General features: G+C 36.9%; 1 protein-coding gene across 1 annotated transcript in view; it reads left to right on the top strand.

Annotated features, from left to right (window-relative positions):
- Positions 1-202: 202 nt before the first annotated feature.
- KDM5A (lysine demethylase 5A) overlaps positions 203-18,671 on the top strand; it is a 94,008-nt gene continuing 75,539 nt past the window's right edge. The window contains exons 1-5 of the mRNA XM_021690804.2: positions 203-600; positions 3,112-3,189; positions 4,529-4,651; positions 12,700-12,870; positions 14,882-15,016. Coding sequence (XP_021546479.1) covers positions 436-600; positions 3,112-3,189; positions 4,529-4,651; positions 12,700-12,870; positions 14,882-15,016 — 672 coding nt within the window. The 5' untranslated portion in view covers positions 203-435. The remainder of the gene's footprint in view (positions 601-3,111; positions 3,190-4,528; positions 4,652-12,699; positions 12,871-14,881; positions 15,017-18,671) is intronic.

Here is an 18,671-nt window from a genome sequence, read left to right as displayed (position 1 = left end):
CTCAGAGCTCTTTCCTAAAGGAGAGCTCGTGGGCCCTCCGCGGTGTGCCGCTTGTAGTCTTCGGACAGCGCAGAACTTTCGCAGACAAGGAGACTAGGAACCACACGCGGCTAAGGGCAAAGGGAGGAAGAAGGAAGGCCCTACGATGAGGCGTCGCGTTGCTGCGGAGGGATTCTGTTTCTGTGGTGGCGGAGGGATTTGACAGTACGTTAACTTCCGGAAAAGTCCTGACCCAGAGAGGAAAAACCCCGAAGGAAACAATAACAAACGAGAAGAGGAAGCGATTGTGGGGTTCCTGTGTTGAGCGGTTCTTGTCCGAGAAGATGAGTTTCGGCCCCTGTCAGGAGACGTGAGCGGGTTCGGTGGGCTTCAGCCAGCTTTTCTCCACCTGTTCCCTCCCCCTCCCCCTCCCCCGGGGGCCCCCCGGGTATTGCTATGGCAGGCGTGGGGCCGGGGGGCTACGCGGCGGAGTTCGTGCCACCTCCTGAGTGTCCAGTCTTTGAGCCCAGCTGGGAGGAGTTCACGGACCCTCTCAGCTTTATCGGCCGCATCCGGCCTCTCGCGGAGAAAACCGGCATCTGCAAAATCCGACCGCCCAAGGTACCGGAGTCCGAGGAGAGAGGGGAGAATGCTTTAGCTTTACTTTTCCGGTCCTTCTGCCCTTTCATATTTACTCTCTCGCTTCTCAACAAATAGAAGCTAAGTTTCTGGATGTTCTTGCCTTGGTTTCTTTCGCAGCCTTATGTGGTAGGCACGTCTGAACGCGAGAGTGGTGTCCCAGGAGCCTTTCTGCCTAGAACTTGGGAGCTGGTACTTTTCTTCTCCTTTGATTGTAGGCAAGGGTAACAAAAGACCTAAGGCCTTTCGTTGGCCGAGAAGGTGTTTTAAGTGTTAGGACAGGACATATCTTACCTCATGTATGGTGCTCTCTCATTATGGTGCTATAGTAAAAACTGCCCTTGCATTGACTATTTTTTTTTATCCAAGTTCTGTTAATGCTTAATTTATTAAATATTTGCGGGCCTCATCTCAAGGGTAAGGTTTCTTAAACGGTAATCTGAGATCTAGTTGTCCCGTAGAATGTTATTACAAAATAACCCTAGACTTTGTTGCTGCAATGAAAAAGTCTTCCCAGGGGAAGAGAAGGAGCAGCATTTATTTTAGAATTTGGTGATTTAAGAGGAATTAGTCAACAATAGAGGTGGAAGAAAACGTTTACTCTTTTGACATAAGGAACCGGGGTTCAAAGATCTATGAATTGCAATTATTGCAAATAACTATTTGCCTGTAGGTTTTTTATAATCCTCAATCGTTAAGGCAAGGAAAGCAGAAACTACTCCTTTGGGGGAATTGGTGCCCCAAGAGGTTGAGTGATTTGCTCAAGGTCAAAAGGTTTTTTTTCTTTACCCATAAGACCTACGTTTCCAAATGCTGTTCTTTGTCCACTTGCACAAGGCTCAACCAGATGCTGGCTAAAATGCAGATCTCTAGGCCCCTTTTCAGACTAGGATAAATTTCTAGATGTGGAAGTTCTAGAATGTGCTTTGCTAGCACGTACTCTCAGATGAAGTTTAATGCACATTAACGTTTGTGAACTGTTGCCTTCAGTGCTTATTAAACGGACACCTTGCTTTGTGTTTTGTTTACTAGTTATAAGAATAAATGGTGAAGTACTGTTCTCCATACTGCATTTTAAAAAAGCGTCTGCTCTCACCACACTACAACAGTGGTGTGCACCATAGAGAATAAAAAGAGCTTAAGATAGGAGGGAGGAGGAGGAGCTAATTTAGCACCTACAGATTATTTCACTTAATATTCTTTGAAGCCCTAGTGGGTTAAATAACATCTCATTTTACAGATGAGACAAGTTTGAGTAAGTTATATAACTTATCAAATGTATGATCTTGGGTGTGTGGCAAAGTGTATTTTGAACCTAGATCAATCTATTTGATTCTAAAACCCAGACATGCTGCTAAACCTGTTGGTGCTTAATGAATTTGATTAAGATTTATAAACTATTAATCACAGGCAAAAGATTAAAAGCTGATTGCTATGATGAGTGATGGTATATGCATTGCCATCCTCCTAAAGCTTCATTTAACTGTTTAGCTATCAAAATTACCTCTAATACTGGCAAAACTTTAAGCCCTGAAGTTTTTCTTAAACCATATATTCATCTACTCTGTTGTCTTTATGAAGTTAGAAATTGTATTCAGGTTTCCTTTAGGTAAAAAAAAGTGTATATGTATGCCTTTTATTACTAAAAAAATACTGAAATAATGTAGTTTCTCTTTGTATGTTATATTATTATTAAAAATAAATCTTGTTTATAAGCAGAATTTAATTTCAATATTGGTGAAGTTCTTTAGTTTCCAAGATAAAAAAAAAATTTTTGACTACTTTTCACATGTTTGAGTAGATTTACTGTTATTTAGGCCAAATCAAAATATGTTTTCTAGAACCCTGCTTGAATTGTGCTATCTCATTTCAGTTATACCACAACTCCAATCTGGAAATTGCCCTTGTTCTGTGGATTTGCTTACTTTTTTTTTTTTTTAATATTTGGGCGCTGAAATACCAGGCTTTGAACAAAACATTTATGTAACATGGACTGTAAAGTGCTGTGTCACATTAGACATGAATAAAAAAAGATATTAACCAATTACATAAGTACTTTAAAAAAATCACTTTTTAATCTTCAATTTTACCCTTTTTAGTTTCTTTCAAATTCTGTTTATAATTTGGTAAACTTAGGTGTTTATTAGACACTGTTTTATGATACATGAGTTCACTGCATTCCACTTGAGTAATTGGGGAAAGCATAATTGTGGCTTATAAATAATGGGACTGGTGAAGTGTGAGGAGGATTTATAGATAAAATAATTTTAATAATAGAATATGAGGAATGATTGGAGATAAGTAATATTAAAAATATCTCATCTAAAAATATTACTTTTTCTGTTTCTACAATGAAAAAAACTTAAAGTTGACTTGTTTTCATTATGATTTATGGCTGTTCATCCCTTAAATTAAGGGAATGAATAATGCATTCTTTGCTTATACATCAGTGTGTTTAAAGATATATATATATATATATATATTTTTATTTAGGATTGGCAACCTCCATTTGCATGTGAAGTAAAAAGTTTTCGTTTCACTCCCAGAGTCCAGCGCCTGAATGAACTTGAGGTGAGTGTTATATCAGGATTTCTGCCTCCTGATTCATTTTAATGTCAGGGTTCTAGTAGAGAACTTTGAGCAACTCATGTCAAGGGCTTAGAATTAACGTTAGTTGGGATTGAATGGAAGGAAGTTTTTTTTTTCCTTTCTTTTCTTTTTTCTTTTCCCTTTTCTTTCTTTTCTCTTTCTTTTTCTTTCTTTCTTTCTCTCTTTCTTTTTTATTAAGTAAGATCCACTTTGGGGGTGAGCCCTACACGGGGCTTGAACCCACAACTTTGAGATCAAGACCTGGGCTGAGATCAAGAGTTGGCTGCTTAACTGAATGAGCCACCCTGGTGCGCCTGAATGGAAGTTTCTGATTAAAAAAAAAATTGTGAAAAGTAGTTGTTAACAGTTTTCTGCTTAACTGGGACTATGGGAAACTATCTCTAGCTATGTTTTTCATAGTGGAAATATCCATTGCTTACCTGCAGAGACCTGAAATTCTTTTTTTTTTTTTTCATTTTGAGACCTGAAATTCTAAGTTCTACTTCTTCAGCACTTACTATTCTACTAAAATTTTATGTTAATGTTGGGAGATTCTGTCTCTTGGGCGTCTTTGAAAAGTAGGCTTTAATATTTTATCAGAGCTTTTCAAAGGTTATTTTTAACTTTAACAGAACTTTCCCAGGACTGTTAATCTGATTTAGTAACTCTCTCTTTAAATATTACTAGTCTCTTAAATTTTCTAGATTGAAGTCTATTTAAATATTGCTGTTTTTCCTCTCTGCCGGGTTATCGGAAGATACTTCAGTGTGGTAGAAAAGTGTTTCAGAGTACAAAAGAGAAATCTTAGCTCGCTGAGGCTTAATATGTCATAGTGAAGTTTTTTTTCCCCCCCTTGATGCTTCTGAAACATTTATTTTCTGAGATTTTATTTCTTTCTTCCCTTTAGTCTCTTGTAATTAGATGCATGAAGGATCTTAATATCAGTGGGGTGGAGAATTGGTGTACCTGAGGTAGGCATATTTTCTACGGATGAAATGATAGAATGCTTGGAAACCGAATAATCCGATTTACTAAATTTTCTGGTTAGCTTAAAGTTAAGCCAACTTTTACAAAAAAATTGCTTTGGTTGATTAAATATAAGAACATTTCTAATATATTAGGGAGTGACTTTTTTGCCTTAGTGAATAAAGTTTATTAGAAGTATTTTGTTTTTTATTGCCTTATTTTACAGGATTGGACTAAGCAATAATGAAGTTTTTGGATTTCTTTAGAGAAATGAGTACCTTTGTTAAGTAAAACTCATTTATTTTCAATCATAACTTAATTCCTATTTCTGATTTCTGTTTTTTAATAATCTTAGGCAATGACCAGAGTGAGACTGGACTTCTTGGATCAATTAGCAAAATTTTGGGAACTCCAAGGATCTACTTTGAAGATTCCAGTGGTGGAGAGAAAAATCCTGGATCTGTATGCTTTGAGCAAGGTGAGGCTTGTACTTGGTTTAGAAATTGGAGCAGAGGCTAGTTAATCTATGAAATGAGGAATTTCCAATAAACTTGATGGAAAACATCGTTTCCTGTGCAGGATTTGTTTGACAATGAAATACAAGCATGAGTAAATGTAAATGACAGATTTTGAAGTTATCTTTAAAATTATTTTATAAGACTTATTTAATGACAGATTAGTGGGCTCTATGATAAATAATATGCAAAAGAAATGACGCCAATCTATTAATATTATCTTGGTGTTGAGTGTATAATGTTTTATGTTGACCTTGTCATCTTTTTTCTACTTCTTAATTGAAAACTTGTTATATTAAAAGAGATTCATGTTACTCACCATTCTCATGTGTGATATCTATCAATATCTGTAAGTAGTGCTAATGGTTAACTGAAGCCAGCATTATCCAGAATGAATAAGAGTTTGAAAATTTAAGGGTGAAGAGTTTAGACTAATTTTTGCCTAAACTTGTTAACTTTGTTCCTAATGTGAAAAGAACTAACTGACCTGCAGCAGCATTTAAATTACCTTCAAAACATGTTTTGTTGATACAATAATAAAAATTTATGTTCCTTCTGACTTGTGAGTGAAGATAGCTTGATTATCTGAGGAACTTTGCAAAGTATCTTTTTCTGTGTGGCCTTTCATATCCTCTGATTGATAAACTGTTTTGAAATAAAATGTTACTCAAATTATAGAGTTAATTTTGGAGATTTCATTTTCAAGGAAAAACAAGACAAACATATTTAAGTTATTTTTTGTAATACAATTTAAATTTAGTGTCAGGTCACAATGCTCTAAAAATTTTATACTAAAACTAAAAAAAATATTATATTTGGCTGACAGCTGGTGAGCATCTCTGGAGTTTGTGTTATTATAGACATGATTTTGAAACACTTTCCACTAGTTTATAATGGGAAGCGAATTTTCAGTTATCAGGTCTCAGTCGTTAATTTCTCATTTTGATGGTTTCCTGTGTTGATTAAATTATCACTTTGTTTTATTATTTTTAATAATAAAAAGTGTTACTCAGAATGTCTATAATGGAGTTTTACATTAACAATTACTGTTTATAATCAGTGCAGCAAGGAACATTCATTCTAGCCCTTAAAAACTTTTTTTTTTTGGTCAGTGTAATACTTTTTTTTTTTTTAAAGATTTTATTTATTTATTTGACGGAGAGACACAGCGAGAGAGGGAACACAAGCAAGGGGAGTGGGAGAGGGAGAAGCAGGCTCCCCGCAGAGCAGGGAGCCTGATGTGGGACTCGATCCCAGGACCCTGGGATCATGACCTGAGCTGAAGGCAGTCGCTTAACCGACTGAGCCACCCAGGCGCCCGGTCAGTGTGATACTTTTTAAAATATAAAATGAAAAGCAGCATTCTTCCTCTCCACCTCTCCACTCCCATTCCCACTCCTCAGAACTAATTACTTTCAATTCTTTTAGCTGTTTCTGATTTAGATCTTTGTATTTCCAAATAATATGCTCATGCTAGTTCTTCACTTTTCAGTTTTAAATATTATACACTGATTTTCTACTATTAGAGATGGAGAGTGTAAATCTTTACGTACTTCCCCTCTTCCATTCTAGTGTAGTTAGATCAAAATTTTTTTTTAAAGATTTTATTTTTAAGTAATCTCTACCCCCATCATGGGGCTCCAACTTAAAACCCCCAAATCAAAAGTTGCATGCTCCATGAACTGAGCCAGCTGAGTGTCCTAGATCAATTTTTTATTAATCAGAAGTTATTACTGTGACTATAAATACAAATATTGTTTGTACCTGAGCCTTATAGTGTGCTATGATTGTTTTCCTTACAATTTTTATTTTCCTTGGAGTTAATAATCCCCCTCCCTGTTTTTATTTTTTAAGTTTTCTTTGTAACCATCAAAAATTTATTTTCAGATTTTCCAGCAGCAGTATAAATCTTTACCTGTCAGGTAATCTGTCAGTTCCATTTTTTCTTGGAGCCATTTCTCTGGAGTTCTTTTTTCTGCTCCAATCCAGATTCCTTGTTCTTTAAGGTCAGCTGTCAGCTTGGAACCTCCTTTTGCTTTTATCATTCTGGGAATTCCCTTTGCCTTTCCCTTTATTTCAAGTCTTCATATTATTTGGTTTCCTCCTATTTTGGTGAAGCATTTCTTCTGTTGGTTTCTTGAACAAGAAGATAAATGGAATGTAAATTTTTTGCTTATTTAAAAATGTTCTACACTTTAGTGGTAGTTTGGTGAGGTTTAGAAGTCTAAGTTGTAAATTGTTTTCCTTTAGTATTTTGAAAGCCTTACTCCATAATCTTTCAGTTTTCAGTGTTACTGTTGAGAGACTGATGCTATATTAATTATTTTTCCTTCCTATGTGGCTTTCTTTTTCTTGAAGATGTAGAATCTGATCTTTATTCCAAGTGCCTTGAGATTTCACAGTGGTAAATGCATTGGTATGTGTTTATTTTCATTGTATACATACATGTTTATTTACTTATTGTTTTGCTTTTTATCACATTTTTAAACACTTAATAGATGGACATCTGTTCCTTGATGTTTCATCTTTGTTCATCTGTCATCCTTAAAATGAAAGTCTAGAATCTTCAGCACTAATTTTAAGTCTACCTGAACATTTAATAATAAACAAAGTTTTTATTTTTTTTATTTTTTTAATTTTTTTAAATTTTTTTAAAGATTTTATTTATTTATTTGAGACAGAGAGAATGAGAGAGAGCACATGAGAGGGGGGAGGGTCAGAGGGAGAAGCAGACTCCCCGCCGAGCAGGGAGCCCGATGCGGGACTCGATCCCGGGACTCCAGGATCATGACCTGAGCTGAAGGCAGTCGCTTAACCAACTGAGCCACCCAGGCGCCCCAATAAACAAAGTTTTTAAATTTACCTTTTATTTTTGTCTAAGTCTTCATGAAGTTTATTCTAAGTAGGGTCATCATAAGGGAATTTGTGAATCATTCCAGTCAATGATTCTAAGACTTTCATCTTTTTGCTGTCTTTCTCAGTGGCACAGCTATGCAGGAGACCTCTCCAAGCAAAAGCAAAATTTTAGTAGCCCTTGATCTCGGATCCAGTTTTAGCTCCATGTGATGTGCCATATTGTCTTCCTCCATTTATACCCAAACTACTGCCTTCTTCATAGCCTTCCTGATACCATTCTCTGAAACCACTTCTGAGGAGAGAATTCCACTATCTCATTTAATACTTTTATTGCACTTGATAACTTTTTTTTTTTAAACTTGGGTATAGGCACTGGGGCATGTATGTTTAATTCTTTTTTTTTTTTTAAGTAACATATAATGTATTACCTGTTTCAGGGGTACAGGTCTGTGATTCATCACTCTTACACAACACCCAGCGCTCACCACAACACATACCCTCCACAGTGTCCATCACCCAGCCACCCCATCCCCCCACCCCCTCCCCACTTGATAACTTTTCTTATCTGAACTCATGTCTTTGAGGTCTTAAAACTTTTCTTGTATTTTTTGTAGTCTTTGATAATTTCTTCCGCTTATCTTTTCTCTCTTTCTTAACTTTTATTAGTTGGATGTTAGACTAATAACTTGATGTTAGACTATTAGAGTATTAGACTGATCCTATAGTTTGCTTACCTATTTCTCTTAGGTTCCTTCTTTTCAAACTCTCCTGAGAGTAAATCTCTAGTCTTGTCCTGGGATTGGAGAGCAGTAGTTGCCTGGCTGTGCTGATTGGAGGAGGTCTGATTGCTTTTATACAGGTTTTCAGCCAGTCCTGTTCTCTATTTATTGCCACCTCTGATTTTATTTTATTTTATTTTTTTAAGATTTTATTTATTTACTTGGCAGAGGGATAGCGAAAGTGAGAGCCCAAGCAAGGGGGAGTGGCAGGCAGAAGAAGAGGGAGAAACAGGCTCCCCACTGAGCAAGGAGCCCAACTCTGGGCTCTATCCCAGGACCCTGGGATCATGACCTGAGCCGAAGGCAGTCGCTTAACCAACTGAGCCACCCAGGCGCCCGAAAAAAAATTTTTTTTAAAGATTTTATTTATTTGACAGAGAGAGACACAGCGAGAGAGGGAACGCAGCAGGGAGAGTAAGGAGGGGGAAGTAGGCTTCCCGCTGAGCAGGAAGCCTGATGCAGGGCTCGATCCCAGGACCCTGAGCAGAAGGCAGACGCTTAACGACTGAGCCACCCAGGCGCCCCTATTTTGAAATTTTTTAAATTTATTTTTATTTTATTTTATTTTTTGTTATTTTTTATTGTTAACACATAATGATCCTCTGCCTTGTTTCTCAAATTCCACCTATCAGTAAAATATGATAATTATCTTTCTCTGATTGACTTATTTTGCTTAGCATAATACCTTCTAGTTCCATCCCCGTCATTGCAAATGGCAAGATTTCTTTTTTTTTTTTTAAAGATTTTATTTATTTATTTGAGAGAGAGAATGAGAGAGAGAGAGCACATGAGAGGGGGGGAGGGTCAGAGGGAAAAGCAGACCCCCCGCCGAGCAGGGAGCCCGATGCGGGACTCGATCCCGGGACTCCAGGATCATGACCTGAGCCGAAGGCAGTCGCCCAACCAACTGAGCCACCCAGGCGCCCTCTTTTTTTTTTTTTTTAAGATTTTATTTATTTATTTGACAGAGAGAGTTAGTGAGAGCAGGTACACAAGCAGGGGGAGTAGGAGAGGGAGAAGCAGGCTTCCCTCCAAGCAGGGAGCCCGATGTGGGGCTTGATCCCAGGACCCTGGGGTCATGACCTGAGCCGAAGGCAGATGCTTAACGGCTGAGCCACCCAGGCACCCTGATTTCATTTTTTTTTTTTTTGATGGCTGCATTATATTTTGAAATTATACATGATAATTCTTGACTCTGTCAGCTGAAGAAAAACGTGCTAAGTTTTGTGTGTTTTTATTGTATCAGGCCCTGTTAGATTGTTAGAGTGTTTGTATGCACGAAGCCAAAGTCATAGTGTTGATTTCTTTGTGAGATAGTTTTATCTTATTTCTTAGCCATACTCTGTGCTGGCTGTCATTTTCACAACTGCATGCCAGTAAGCATCTTAACTGGATGGGACAGCCTGACTGGATCCGTGCAGATATATCATTATTAATGGAAATTTAACTTAAAGTGCTTTGCATATAAACTAGAGTAGTATGTAATGGTGATAAATGTATTGTATAATGAAGATTACTAAGAGAGCTTCTGTTTCCTTTCGAACTCCTCCCCACTTGCTTCAACCACATTGGCTTCCTTATTGTTCCTCAGACATTTGAGGTGTGCTTCTAACATGGGGCTCCTGCTCTGACTATTCCCTGTATGTCTGCTTGGGTAACTGTTTCACCTAGAAGGAGTCTTTGCTCAAATATCACCTTTATAATGAAGTTTTTTGTGACTGTTTAATACTTTAGTTAAACCCTCACTTTGCTACTTGTGAGGTCTTTTAACTGCTTTTTAAAGTTTCTTCTGTGGGATTTATCACTTTAAAATATACATACGATGTTTATGGCCTGTTTTTCCTGCTAGAATGTGAGCACCAGGAGGGCAAAGATCTTTGTTTTATTCACAGATGGATCTCAAGCACCCAGAACAGTACTTGACAGTACTTGACAGTACAGAAGCACTGGAAAGATGTGAATGAAAGGCATCCTGATTCATGCAGTTGCTTCCAGACAGCCTTCTAAAACGCCCTCATTGTGTTTTCCTCTACACTACAACATTGGAAAAATAAACTTTTTTCTCATTATAATTTTCCCCTGGCTAGCCTTTTTAAAGAGAGGTGGCTTTTCTGAGGATGTGCTAAAAGAAGCTAAAGAATTAGAGATGTGTTCAACTCTTGTGCACGTGAACTTATGTGTTGCCACCAAACTTTCACATATTTCAGTAGATGGAAATTTTGCTTTGGTATAAGTTCATCTTTGTCTATAAGAGCATTGTAGAGTCTAAGAGCTCAAAACGTTCATTTATTTATAGCATTCACACCCCCCACTTGCCCACACACACACAGTCATTATAATACTGCTAACGTTGACACAGTGCTTATTTTGTCCTGGTGCTTTTCATGTTTTATTTCATTTGTCTTCACAACTGCCTCATAAAATAAAGTGTAAGTGCTGTTAAATTATTAATATTTTAATAATAGTGAGGACCCCGAAGTACAAATTATGACATAACTAGCCCAAGGTCACGCAGTTACTAAGTAGTGGAGTTGAGATTTGAACTCTGGCAATCTGGCTCCACAGGCCATGTTCTTAACCTTTTTATACAAAATTGTGGTAAAATATGCATAGCAAAACAGTTACCATTTTTTTAAGTGTATAATTTAATGGCATTAAGTACATTCAAAATGTTGTACAACCATCACTCCAAAACTTCCCCTCTCCCTTCGGGCCCCTGGTGTAAAACCTCTCTTCTACTTCCTTTCTATATAAACTTGTTTATTTCTAGGTATTTCATGTAAGTGGAATCATATAATATTCATCTTTTTGTGTTTGAGCATAATGTTTTCAAGGATCCATGTTGTCACATGCATCAGTTTCATTCCTTTTTAAGGATGAATAATATTCCATTATATGTATATATCAGATTTTGTTTATTCATTCATCTCTTGGTGGACCTTTGGGTTGTTTCCACCATTTGACTCTTGTGAGTAATGCTGCCGTGAACATTGGTTTGCATCTGTTTAACCCTGTTTTCACTTTTTTGGGTGGAATTGTTGAATCATGTAATTCTATGTTTAATTTTTCTTCTAACTTTTTAAAAAAAATTTTAAAAGATTTTATTTGTCAGAGAGAGAGAGAGGGAGAGAGCACAAGCAGTGGCAGGCAGAGAGAGAAGCAGGCTCCCCGCTGAGCAAGGAGCCTGATTTGGGACTCGATCCCAGGACCCTGGGATCATGACCTGAGCCAAAGGCAGACGCTTAACGGCTGAGCCGCCCAGGTGTCCCAACTTTTTTTTTTTAAGTAAGCTTTACGCCCAGTGTGGGGCTTGAACTCACAACCCTGACATCAAGTTACATGCTCCACTGACTGAGCCAGCCAGGCACCCCTCTCTTAACTTTTTTTTTTTTTTTAAAGATTTTATTTATTTATTTGAGAGAGAGAGAGCACATGAGAGGGGGAGGGTCAGAGGGAGAAGCAGACTCCCTGCCGAGCAGGGAGCCCGATGCGGGACTCGATCCAGGGACTCCAGGATCATGACCTGAGCTGAAGGCAGTCGCTTAACCAACTGAGCCACCCAGGCGCCCTTAACTTTTTTTGATACAGAGAAATAACGGTAGTGTACACTCAAGGAAATTTTTTTGAGTTCAAATAACCATGTCATAGTCCTTTTTATTTTATCATCAGTCAACTGAAGACTGCCTATATTTTAGAGTGTGAGAGATGTAGAGTATCAATATAGTGCCTGGTTTGATGTGAGCATTCAGCCAAATTATCCAATTTATCTTAACTTTTCCTACGTTAATACATCCTGTACTATATTTTCTAGTAAGTCTACCACTGTAATCTGATCTTTCCCCATCGTTCCTTCATAATCTTCCATGTAAAACTCCTTTTGAAAAATTACAGCCTTTTCTAAAATAGCCTTTGAATCCACTTTTTCCTTGACATTTTTGTTAAAATTCTGTAAGTTATTTGGTACATTTCCCAATTTCAGGATTTATGTTCATTTCGTACTATATAACTTACATTTATGCTTATGTTTGTTTTTGTTGTTTTAATTCTTATTTTATATTTTGAGTTTCTTGTGGCTATCGAGTACATAAATCTGTTTAGTTTTCTCAAGGTGTATAACGTACAAAGTGTAAATTCATTAAATGTATTTGAATGCAAAAATGGGCACATTAACATTAGTTAAATAGTAGAGTTCAAAACTTCCGAAAATCATTCATTTCATACTTTAAATGTTGACAGGTTTCAATTTTGTCAGATATTTATGGAAAGGAAATTAGAAATCTAAGCTCAGAATAATTTTTCTATTTAGCAGGCAAGATATAGATTCAGAATACATGAATCTGCCTTCTTTCTCTAAATAGTTTTTACTTTCTTTTCAGATTGTTGCCAGCAAAGGAGGTTTTGAAATGGTCACAAAAGAGAAGAAATGGTCTAAAGTGGGTAGTCGCTTGGGATATCTGCCAGGAAAAGGAACTGGGTCTCTTTTGAAGTCACATTATGAAAGAATTCTCTACCCATATGAACTTTTCCAATCTGGTGTCAGCCTTATGGTGAGATGCATCATTTTTTTTTTTTTTTAGGAGTAGATAAATCCAGTCTGCCAAATATGAATGTTAGACTGTGTTCACCGTAACAAGTTAGCAGTTCGCTAAGTGTAGCAAGTTAAAAAGATTTCTCCAGGTACCAATATTTGGGGTAGCAAGGTGTGATTTAAAAATTGCAGCTAGTTTTGGTGGTTTACAAGATGAAGGCCAATGGGAATGAAGGATGTTTTCTTATTTATTTAAAATAAATTCTTATTAAGCTTTTTGAAAAATTCCTCCTTTGGTTTCATGTATTTTTTTAACAGCTTTTTGAGGTTATAATTTGCATACTGTAGAATTCAGTCATTGTAGATACACAGTCAGTAAGCTTTAATAAATTATACATTTATGCAGTGATCACCACAGCTCAGTTTTAGAATATTTCCATCAGCCCACAAAATTCCTTTGTGTTTGGTTGTAGTTAGTTCCTGTTCGTACCCCCAAACCCAGATAAACACCTGATTTGCTTTCTGGCTCTGTAGTTTTTTGCCTTTGTAGAAATTTCACATAGATGGAATTATACAATATAATTTTGTGTCTGGCTTCTTTCACTTAGCCTAATGTTTTCAAGGTTCATCTATGTTTTCGCCTGTATTAGTACTTCATTCCTTTTATGGCTGAATAATAGTCCATTGTATGGATATACCGTATTTGTTTATCCATTTACCAGTCGGTGGACAGTTGGATTGTTTCCAGTTTATGGCTATTATGAATAAATGCTATGAATATTCATGAATAAGTCTTTGTGTGGACATATGTTTTCATTTCTCTTGGGTAGATACCTAGGAGTGGAATTGCTGGGTTATATGGTAAGTTTATGTTTAACTTTTTAAGAAACTGCCAAACTGTTTTCCAAAGTGGCTGAACCATTTTACATTCCCACCAGTAATGTAGAGGCTTCCAGTTTCTTCACGTCTTTGCCAACACTTGGTATTGTCAGTTTTTTTGCTTATAGCCATTCTAGTGGGTGTGTAGTGGTATCTCATTGTGGTTTTAATTTTCATTTCCCTAATGACCAGTGGTGTTGTGCATCTTTTCATGTGCATATTAGCCATTTGTATATCTTCCTTGATGAAGTGTCTGTTCTGATCTTTTTTTTTATTGGATTGTTTGTCATCTTACACTTGTTTTAAGAGTTTGCTATATAATCTGGATACAAGTCTTTTATCAGGTATATGATTTTACAAATACTTTCTGCTAGTCTGTGGTTTATCTTTTCATTTTTATAATGGTGTCTGTTTGAAGAGTAGTTTATTAATTTCCTTCCCCCCCTTTTATGGATTGTGCTTCTGTTGTCATATCTAAGAAATCTTTTCCTAACCCAAGGCCCCAAAGATACTCTTTTTTGTTGTCATCTAGAAGTTTTATAGTTTTAGCTTTTATAATTAGGCCTGAGATCATTTTGAGTTTTTTTTTTTTTTTTTGTATGTGTATAGTAGGAGGTAGAAGTATTTCATTTTGGGGAAGGGAGGGGAAATATATATGTATATGAATATTTAGTTGTACCAGTGTCATGTTTAAAAGACTACTACCCTTTTCCTGTTGATTTACCTGGGCACCTTTGTTGAAAATCATTTGACTACAAATGTGGGTTTATTTCTGGTCTCTGTTTTGTTTTTTGGTCCGTATACTTACCCTAACACCAATATTATACTGGTCTTGAGTACTGTAGCCTTATAGTAAGTTTTGATATCCAATAGTGTTAGTCTTCCAACTTGGTTCTTCTTTTTTCAGAATATCCAAAGATTTTGCATTTCCACATAAATTTTAGAAATTTACTTCTCAATTTCTACAACAAAAGCCTGCTAGGATTTTGATAGGGATTGTCTTGAATCTATAGATCAATTTGGTGGGTAGAATTGTCATCTGGTTTCATGTAGTTTTGGGGATTTATTGGAAATTTAATACTTTTCCCCTGATTCTCCAGTCTGATTTCTTATCAGTGAACTTGTTCTCTTTCTGTGCTCTGATTCTTTAGGGTGTACAGATGCCTAATTTAGATCTTAAGGAAAAAGTAGAGCCTGAGGTTCTTGGCACTGATGTCCAAACTTCCCCAGAGCGAGGCACAAGAATGAACATTCTGCCGAAGAGAACAAGGCGTGTCAAGTCTCAGGTATCAACTTCCATGGATCATTTTTAACAGGAGTTTTAAGTGTATTGACTGCAGAACAATTTTGTGGTTATTGGAGTCATTCATGTACTATTTTTTAGAACGTGAAGAGACCTGTCTTTCATTTACCTTTAAGATGAACGGGAAGAAATTGTAAAATTCAGTCTGATTTAGAAAGTTTTTTGTTAATTTTGAACAGTTTTGACGAGGAGGACAAATCAGAGGGTGACTCTGGGTACTGTAGGGCCAGTGTTATAGACATGCTGATGAACTGTAGTATATTTTATTTTCGTGGTTAGCAAAAATGAGAGGAGTAGGAAAGGGTGGTTTTATTTTTCATTCATTCCTTTAAAAGCTAGAGTATAAGTTTTGGTGTTTGAACCATTCCAATGTTAACTTCTGTAGTGTTCTTGTAGCCTAAAATAATTTCATCAGAAGAAAAATGCCCTAATTTCTTCTTGTCTGCATCTGTCCTCCTTTCCCCATTCTCATTTGTGGTCCTCAGAGTGTGTTTTTGGTGGTTTTTTTTTTCAATATTTTATTTATTTATTTGAGAGCACAAGCAAGGGTGAGAGGGCAGAGGGAGAGGGAGAAGCAGACTCCTCGCTGAGCAGGGAGCCTGATGTGTGGCTTGATCCCAGGACCCTGGGATCATGACCTGAGCCGAAGGCAGATGCTTAACCAACTGAGCCACCTAGGTGCCCCCTCAAAAGTGTGTTTTTAAAGGTGACAGGTCCGGGCGCCTGGGTGGCTCAGTTGGTTAAGCGACTGCCTTCGGCTCAGGTCATGATCCTGGAGTCCCGGGATCGAGTCCCGCATCGGGCTCCCTGCTTGGCAGGGAGTCTGCTTCTCCCTCTCCCGCTCCCCCATCTTGTGCTCTTTTTCTCTCTCACTCTCTTTCTCAAATAAATAAATAAAATCTTTAAAAAAAAAAAAAAAAGTTGACAGGTCCATAGGTTGGGACAGTAAGATGCTGCTTTCCTTGCTCTGAATTTATGCTCCTTAAATAATCTCCTGAATAATAATTTAGCTTCTTAGGTACTTTGGTAAGAGAAAGGTAGGTGTCTTGGATTGCAAATGTGAATTCAGTGGAAATTCACTGGAAAGTGAATTATAAATTTATGTTCATTTATTAGTAAATTACCAATATGTAATATAAATTGTTTAGTAATTCATAATTAAATAATTTTATTGCATTATAGTATAATTATAATTTATATTTAGCATAATGAGAATTCTTAGTTATAAACCATTACAAATTAGTAAACTCTGGTTTAGTCATTAAGTGATTTTTATTACTGTGGTTGATCTCAAAAGTTCTAATCATCTTTGGGTGTATAGTGATGATTCTGTTTCAACACCTGAAACACTTGAAGACTAGTCTCTGACTTGGTGACTCAGTTTTGAAGAGTTGCCCCAGTTGGCCCTGCTCCTCTAATGAGTTGACAGCTTGTGATGAAATTTCTTTGAATGTTCCTTTTGAAACCATGAAAAAGCGCTGTTGCTCATTGCCTATATATATGAAAGGACTACATAGAATGTTTTTACTCATTGTAATAATTGTCATTGTAGTCAGATTGGTTGGTACCAGGTAGAAACTAGAACCATTGTCGGCTTTTCAATGAAGAATTTGTTCAACTCACAATTTGTCCTTAATTACTATATTGCCTAGTCTGCCTCATTCTTAGTCTTCAATTTCAGAAAGAAGAGAAAGGCTTTCTGGTAGAATTCCTTCGACTTCTTGCCCCATACACAGAATTGTTGGTATTCATTCTTAATTTCTGCCAATCTCTGTGAGCAAAGGGTACCTTTGTCTCTAAGGATAATCTTCCCACATCTGTCCTTTCTGGCTTCTTTAGGGATTTTAATAGATCACTTGTGAAATCTCTCTCTCTCTTACCTCTGTCTGCTGGATCTCCTCCTACCCCCAATGTAAATGTGTTTAAAGTCTCTGTCATCTTAAAACAAAATCTCCCTAGGAAGGGAGATTTTGCCTCTTTTCATGAAGTTTCTTGAAAAACAGTCGATGTTGTCTCAGTTTCCTTAGTATCTGTTTAGCTTTTGTACTATGTAATCTGACATTGAGCTAAATCATTTTATTGAAACTGCACCACCCCAGTTACCACCGAGTTAATAATTGTCAAAAGCTGAGGACCTTTTTTTATTTCTTCTTCATCTCTGGTCAGATATACATTTAATACAGTTGTTGACTCCTCTCCTTGAAATTCAGTTAACGTAATTTTTCTTTGGCTTCCGTGATGCCTCTCTCGGTTATCCTCTTCACTCTCTGACCTCTCCTCAGTCATCTTTGTTCTCTCTTACCATTGCCCTTTACATGGTATTTTAAGTCTTTTCCTGTCTTTGTTCTCCCTAGCTATCTTACCTACCCTATGATTTCGATTACTACCTGTACACTCAGGACTCCTAAATATGTCTTGACACCCATGTTTCTTTTCTGTTTACCAGGGATGTGTGTGTGCATATGGTATATGTATATCCCTGAATGCATATTGGTGGCCACAACAGGTATGCTGAATTCAGCGTATCTCAAACATTATCACCTTCTCTAAATCTGTTTTTCCTTTGTTATTTTTTAGCTTAATGTCCATGACAAGCACAGCCATCCAATAGTATCTTAAACAAGAAACAGAAGTTATGAAAGTTATCCTACTCCCCTTTCTTCTATCACATCACTTGCTTTACTCCTCTATGATTGTTTTTATTCTTTTTTTTTTTTAAAGAATAGATAAATAATATTTATTTTAGAGAAAGAGAGAGAGAATGAAAGCACATGCAAGTGGGGGAAGGGGCAGAGGGAGAGGAAATCTCAAGCAGACTCTCTGTTGAGCACAGCCTGATGCAGGGCTGTATCTCACAACCCTGAGATCATGACCTGAGCCAAGGTCAAGAGTCAGATACTTAACCGACTGATCCACCCAGGCACCCCTGCTATGATTGTTTTTTCATCCGTGACCTCACTTGTGAGCTTTTTGAAAGTTGGATTCATAGTTTGTATGAAGGGTTATTAGACCCTTAACACATTTATACATTAGAATGAAGCCCATAATGCCAGTGTATCTCATTATTGGTGACACTAAGTTTGAGCCAGGTTTCTCCATTATACTTATTCTCTTTGTAATAAAAGTAATCAGGGTAAACTATAAGATAGGGTGAATAACCTGTCTTCCAGTTAAGTTTTACCCAGTGGTTTTCACATTCATTGATGATCTTACCTGAGTTAGTTGTTATGTTGGTGGTTGCAGGCTGGGTGATTTTCTAGCTCTGTCATTTTCTACATTTGTTAACATTTTTCTTTAAAGGAGAACTCTTCTCTCACACTTTCTTGAGGTATTTTTTTCATACAGTAAAATGTTTTATATCTTAAGTGTACAGTTTGGTGAATTTTGATGAATGTGTGTACCAGTGGGACCATGACTGACCCCTGCTCCTTTTTAGTATCACTATAGATCATGATTTTTTAAAAATACAGTGTCTTGTAATTTATTACAATCTCTTACTCCTTTTTGATAATCCTGTTGTTCCAAATTTGGCTAATGGGAACCCCTTCAAGCTGGTTCATGATACTCTTTTGACATGTCTCCATCCTTTTTGAGCACTTAGTTAGCACAAAAAGGCTCATTGTCTTCTTGCCTTGCTT

The sequence above is a fragment of the Neomonachus schauinslandi genome, chromosome 5, assembly GCF_002201575.2.
Source record: "Neomonachus schauinslandi chromosome 5, ASM220157v2, whole genome shotgun sequence".
Taxonomy (NCBI): domain Eukaryota; kingdom Metazoa; phylum Chordata; class Mammalia; order Carnivora; family Phocidae; genus Neomonachus; species Neomonachus schauinslandi.
The sequence above is the reverse complement of the archived record's forward strand: the minus strand, read 5'-3'. Positions and strand labels throughout refer to the sequence as shown.